This window comes from Pteropus vampyrus, unplaced genomic scaffold (assembly GCF_000151845.1).
Source record: "Pteropus vampyrus isolate Shadow unplaced genomic scaffold, Pvam_2.0 Scaffold171, whole genome shotgun sequence".
In the NCBI taxonomy this organism is placed as follows: Eukaryota; Metazoa; Chordata; class Mammalia; order Chiroptera; family Pteropodidae; genus Pteropus; species Pteropus vampyrus.
In genome coordinates, this window is record NW_011888952.1 from 496,953 (window position 1) to 502,796 (window position 5,844).

The 5,844-nt window shown below is 44.6% G+C and overlaps 1 protein-coding gene and 1 non-coding gene across 5 annotated transcripts; both read left to right on the forward strand.

Annotated features, from left to right (window-relative positions):
- On the forward strand, nt 1-4,858 carry RPL32 (ribosomal protein L32). Of its 4 annotated transcripts, none has more exons than XM_011370538.2 (4): nt 1-184; nt 1,493-1,593; nt 2,450-2,631; nt 4,675-4,858. In XM_011370538.2, the coding sequence occupies exons 2-4, from the start codon at nt 1,498-1,500 to the stop codon at nt 4,802-4,804; spliced, it is 408 nt and encodes a 135-aa protein (XP_011368840.1). In that variant the 5' UTR covers nt 1-184; nt 1,493-1,497; the 3' UTR covers nt 4,805-4,858. The 4 variants fall into 4 exon arrangements, with proteins under 4 accessions (XP_011368840.1, XP_011368841.1, XP_011368842.1 ...); XM_011370539.2 differs by having other exon boundaries at nt 135-280; XM_011370540.1 differs by lacking the exon at nt 1-184 and adding an exon at nt 226-246.
- On the forward strand, nt 1,271-1,410 carry LOC111746018. Its single transcript, XR_002782878.1, has one exon. It is a non-coding gene; the product is annotated as a small nucleolar RNA SNORA7 (small nucleolar RNA).
- Nucleotides 4,859-5,844: the final 986 nt, after the last annotated feature.

The following is a 5,844-nucleotide window of genomic DNA, read 5'->3' on the forward strand; positions in this document are numbered from 1 at the left end:
GTATCTCTCGGCATTTTTTCAGTATTATTTCTCTGACGTTTATTTTCTTCGAACAACCAACAGCCGGAAGTTCTCGCCTCTTCCCAGCTAGGACCCAGAGGTTAAGTCCCGTCAGCGCTCGCGCGGGCCACTTTCCCCTCTCTTCCTCGGCGCTTCTACGGAGGTGGCAGCCATCTCCTATTTGGTGAGTCTTAATCGTTGGTCATCTGCGTCTCTGCAGTCTCCATCAGCTCCCATCGCCCCCTGGTGAGGAGGCCCGCCCTTCCGAGCGGTCTTCTCGGTGGGTATTGTCCTTGTCGCCTGGCTGGAGCGTGTACAGGAATAGACGAAGTGACCCAGCCGGTGATGAAGGATCGCTTACCGGAGCCTCTTGTGCTCCTATGGAGGCCGTCTGGGGTCAGTCTAAGCTGCGGACAGCCCTTTTGAGGCCTGGGGTCGCAGGCCGCCGTTGAGGCTAGATTAAGAGGGCTTCTGGGGATCGTGGAGGAATCCGCGGGTTGCGGCTTGACTGGCCTGGGCTCGAATCATGGGATCATTTCGGTCAGCGGTATTTGCCCACGTGTATTTTTCTGCATCTGATGTCGGACGCTCCCCTCCCCTCCAGTATCTGGCCCTGGCTGGCCGCTCTCCTTTCCCCCAGAAATGAGCTACGAGTGTTGACTCGTATCAGTTTACAAAAATTCTGATAGCTGATCAGGATCCTTGCGAATATGAAACTGCGTCCTTGTTTTTGAGGAAGTCATGGTACCAGTGGGGGAAAGTCATGAGTTTATTGAGTGCCTGCTGTGCGCGAAACAAATTGGTTGCTGTGAAGAAAACGGGGTGCTGCCCTAGGAAAAAAGGGTAGCCGAGAAGGACACCTTGAAGGAGGGTAACTTTCGAGTAGATCTCCAGGTAAAGCAGTTTGTTTGAAGGCCCAGAGACGTTTTAGAAGTATGTCATGTTTTTGTATATTTTTTGAGCGTATTGTATAGTCTGGCAGCACTCTATAGGGGGAATATAAGTTTCTTTGCTGTACATTTACTTTGGTCTGGGCACCTCATTTATTCAATGTACAATATCGTTTCCATTTTACAGATGAGAAAACAGACTCGGGTTTATGGAGCTTGCCCAAAGCCCACGTAACCAAAAAGAAATTTGGCCCATTTGAGGGTTGAGACACTTTGTGGAGTGAGATTTGCTGTTTTTTGCAAGCTGAGACTGGGGGTCAATTTATTTTAGGTCAGCTATTGGCATTCATTCTTGGTTTTGAGCGGGTGAGGTGACTTCTTACCTCCCAGGATCGCATCTGGAGAGTGGCTTATATTCTTCCAGCTTCGGAGATGGGAGGGAAAACAAGCCTGGCAGAGGTACCCATTCCATTCCCCGCTTGCTCAGTAGCTGGTGATTGGAAGACACTCTGCAACAACGCTTAAGCCCTGGGCAAGAAAGCCTCATTCTAGTGTTACTCTTTCTCTCATGGTCTCTGTCTCTTTTTTTTTTTTTTTTAAAGGCATCATGGCTGCCCTCAGACCCCTCGTGAAGCCCAAGATTGTCAAAAAGAGGACCAAGAAGTTTATCCGGCACCAGTCAGACCGATATGTCAAAATTAAGGTAAATGGTCTGTGTTGCAAGTGTGTTGGGATGAGGAAAGGGATTCCTAAATAAGATTTGGATTTCTGACATTACCAAGTTGGAAGGTAATGTTTGGCAGATAAACCAGACTGGTTGGTGGAAGAGCACACTGTGGAAGCCCAGGTGTCCCTGAATATGCCTTAATGGCACTCAGTCCCTTGCTGTGTAAGTTGAAATTTAAATGACAAGGGACACTTGGCTGTTGTGAGGTGTCTGGAGGCCTGTAGTTGTATCATACTTCAGGTGGCTTTAGAATGGTAGAAGAGATACGTTATCCTTATTTTATTGGTGAGAAACCTTAGATCTTGAGTGTGATGTCAAAACCCACGTTCTTCATCTTACTCTCTACACCAGCAGTCCCCAAACTTTTTGGCACCACGAACCAGTGCTCCTATGAGAATATAATACCTGATGATCTGAGGTAGAACTGAGGCAGTGATGCTGGTACTGGGGAGTGGCTACAGACGAAGCTTCTTTAGTCACTTGCCTGTCACCTCCTGCTGTGTGGCCCAGTTCTTAACAGGCCACAGACTGGTACTGGTCTATGGCCCTGGGGGTTGGGGACCCCTGCTGTACACAGTCCCCTCACATTCTATTGGTATGTAATCTGCTTTTCCTTTGCTTAAAAGGAATGTGGATGTGGGTCTATTTCTGGTGGTCAAATGCAGGATCCCCTATTTTTTTCCACCAAAAAAATACAAAGAAGTTGTGAAATCCTGTTACCCAAAGACAACTGTTTGGCATGTTACCTTTTCATTTGGTCCCCTTTTTTACCTCTAAAAGGAAGACTTGGCAGCATGCACAGACACTAACCCACCTGTGTGTGTTCTTTTAGCGTAACTGGCGGAAACCCAGAGGCATTGACAATAGAGTGCGCAGAAGATTCAAGGGCCAGATCTTGATGCCCAACATTGGTTATGGGAGTAACAAGAAAACAAAGCACATGCTGCCCAGTGGCTTTCGGAAGTTCCTGGTCCACAATGTTAAGGAGCTTGAAGTGCTGCTGATGTGCAACAAGTGAGTTGGATCCCACCTCTGGGTTCAGGTGTCAGAAGTCTGCATTTGTGATCATTTTTAATAGGGACTCTAGACCTTTTAGAATGCATTTGGAGGAGTTGTACATTCTCTCAGGAGCTTAGCAAATGTTTGTTAAGGACTTTAAAATGTTTCTTTTGCTGGGGTTGGGGACAGAAGATTACTTCTGAAAAGCATAGAAACATAAGACCTGGAAAGGGGAGGACTTTGCTTGACAGTACAAACACTGCAGTGTCCTTTTGGCAGTTGTTTCCAGAACATTGCTTTAATTATGAGGGAGTTGGGAGGGGGGAGATCAAATGTAGCCTCAGACCTAAGGGGCACTTAAATCATGGGTATCTTCAGAATGCTACAAGAATGGAGGGGTTGCTGCCTGATTTAGAACTCAGTGTGACCTGAGGTGGAGAAAAGTAGGACTACAGGCAAAGAGGGCGCTTACACAAAGTTGTAGACATCCAAGAGCATATGGAGGGGTCACAGCATTAACTTTCTCATTGTTTTGAGAAAGTCAGACATTTGGTGAACTCTGTGTAAGACTTTCAGTCTGCTTAGGCCAAAACTAGGGCAGTGGGTTGAGAAAAGATTCCTTGTGGTAAGTGATATAGACACTTTGAATCTGGATAAGAGGGATTGTTATTTTTTGGTTAAGGAGAGGACAGTTTATTTTCTTTCTTGTTAAACAGAAGCTAAATCCCTGCATTTTCCTAAATTAGGATTTGGAGAGAAGGCGACTAACAGGTCACATCTGGGTGTGTGCATGTTTACAGAGACGTTTTTGGCTGTAATGATTGTAGACACAAGTAATAAAAATGAAACCATTTTTGGTTGAGTTTCTAGGTTGGAAATTTAACCAAGCGTTGAAATGCCGGAAATTTTCTTTAGAAAGGATGAGCGTAGGAATTGATGGTGGATCCCCAAACTGCACTAAGCAGGTTGATAGAGAATTATGACAAAAAGATGTAATTTAATGCCTGTTTAAGCAAATGATGATTGTGGTGCAAATGTTGCTGGTTGCTATATACTCTTTTTTTAATAGCTTGGCAGTTTGTATCAAGAGCCATAGACATACTGTGAATCTGTGACTTTTAACCCACAAGTTCCATTTCTGGGCATTTGTCCTTAAATAATTAAAACGCTGGGAAACTTCATATGCTGATCATTGCAGCAGTAGCTGAACAGTTAGAAATATGATTGGCGAATGGTGAGTATAGCACTGAGTGGAATGTTAACGCATACATAATAAATGTCATGTATGGAAAATGCCCGAGCAGAGGGGAAAGTATGTATAATATGTACAGTCTTCTTTCTGCTAAAATTCTTTCAGGAGTAGACTGTCTTAATCCACAATTAATGGCTTCATAAAACACCTCCTTACTGAAATGTGTTTATTAGGCCAATTTGTTATCAGATCGGGGCATGGTATAGCTTTGAGGAACAGAAGAGAACAGTTCCTGGCACACATGTGCTCAGGAAATGTTAGTGTTGCTTACTCACTGGCTGACTTGAAGCAATGTTACTTTCTACTTTAATTATATCTACAGCAGTCAAACATGTAAAATGTTTATGATCCGGGCCAGGGAGCCCTTGGCTTAACCAGACTGTTGAAGTATGCTCTACTACTTTGCAGAATTCCAAAACTTTCAGAAGCAAGTCCAGGCTCCCTGAGACTGCCCTGAGTTGGACAGATAGGCCAGAAACTCTGAACTTGGAGTCGGGCCGAGCTGTCCTGGCCTTGTCCATTACTGAATATATGGTTTGGGAATTGTGGAAGTTGGCTTCCTTGTCTCTGAAATGTAGGTGATACCTGGATTACAAGGCTACTGAAAGGATTAAATGAGGGTTCAGAGAGTGCTTTTTGTTGATGCTAGGAACCACTTTAAGAGCCTTGCTAGTACCATGAAATTGGAGGGGCATGCAGGTGTCATTCAGCAGCAGCTTTTCTCAGTGCCATGGCACTGGAGGTGAAGTGACCAAAGCGTATTGCCTTCCCACTTGCTCCTTACCCACTTTCGGATTCTCTTCCAGATCTTACTGTGCTGAGATTGCTCACAATGTCTCCTCAAAGAACCGCAAAGCCATTGTGGAAAGAGCAGCCCAACTGGCTATCAGAGTCACCAATCCAAATGCCAGGCTGCGCAGCGAAGAAAATGAATAGACAGCTTGTGTGCACATTGTATTTGTGTTAATAAAACCATAAAATTCTACCATCTGGCATTTCCACCCTCGGTTTTACCCTTCAGTTTCTTTGACAGCTTATCACATAGCTCGTTCTTTTGCCTGTTAATGCTCTGGAATCTTCCATTTGGAAGGGGTTTGTAAAAGGATACTTGATGCTTCACAGGGCACAGGCCTCAGGTGCCCACATCAGCCTTGATCAGCTCCAGGTGGGGCTGGGGGAGACTTGGCCCTCCTAACAAGGTAGGTTATAAGACCCTTGATTTAAGGGCCTTACTTACAGCTTGGAGCAAGTTGTGCTTACCCTCATTTTTGTAAAGTTGGATGACAGTTACCCTGTGTGGTTTTTGTGAAGATTGAGATGAGAAAATGTGCACGAAAGGATCCAGGTAAATTTCTTTCTTACTCCCGTAAATTCTTACTGGTACTGAAATAGCACCATCTTCTGTCCAAAAATACCCAACTGATGACATCTATGCATGATCAGCCTTGGATGTTTGAAGATTGCTTTCAGTCTCCCTTACATGACCTCCCCCAGCCTACTGCTTTGGGTAATTTACCAGTTTCTAAAAGTGTGGGATCCTTAAATGGTGATAATGGGGCCTCTTGGGACTCAGAATTTAACTACAATCCTAAACCCAAGCAACAATAGCTAGAATTTAGTTTTTAATTTTAAGGTTATGATACCCAAGAAGTGGTATTAAGTGGCAGTACAGGTCACATGGGATATGGTATGTGGTCCTCTAGTGCAAGACAAATGCTTATAGGGTGTTCCCCCCCACCCTATCCTGGTCAGTGCAACAAAAATTAGTTATAATTTTTTTTGGTATGCTAGCCATGGCTGGATTTCAGGCCCTTAGTTCCAGTAAATGCCTTTCTCACAGCTTGACTGCCTCCTGTTCAAAACCTAGTCTGAAACATTCGTTGAATAAGTTGTTGGTCATTTTCATGACTAGGTTGACTTGGGACATACTGATACTGGGGTGACTACTAAGTAGAGGAATTATGCAGAGAAAATAG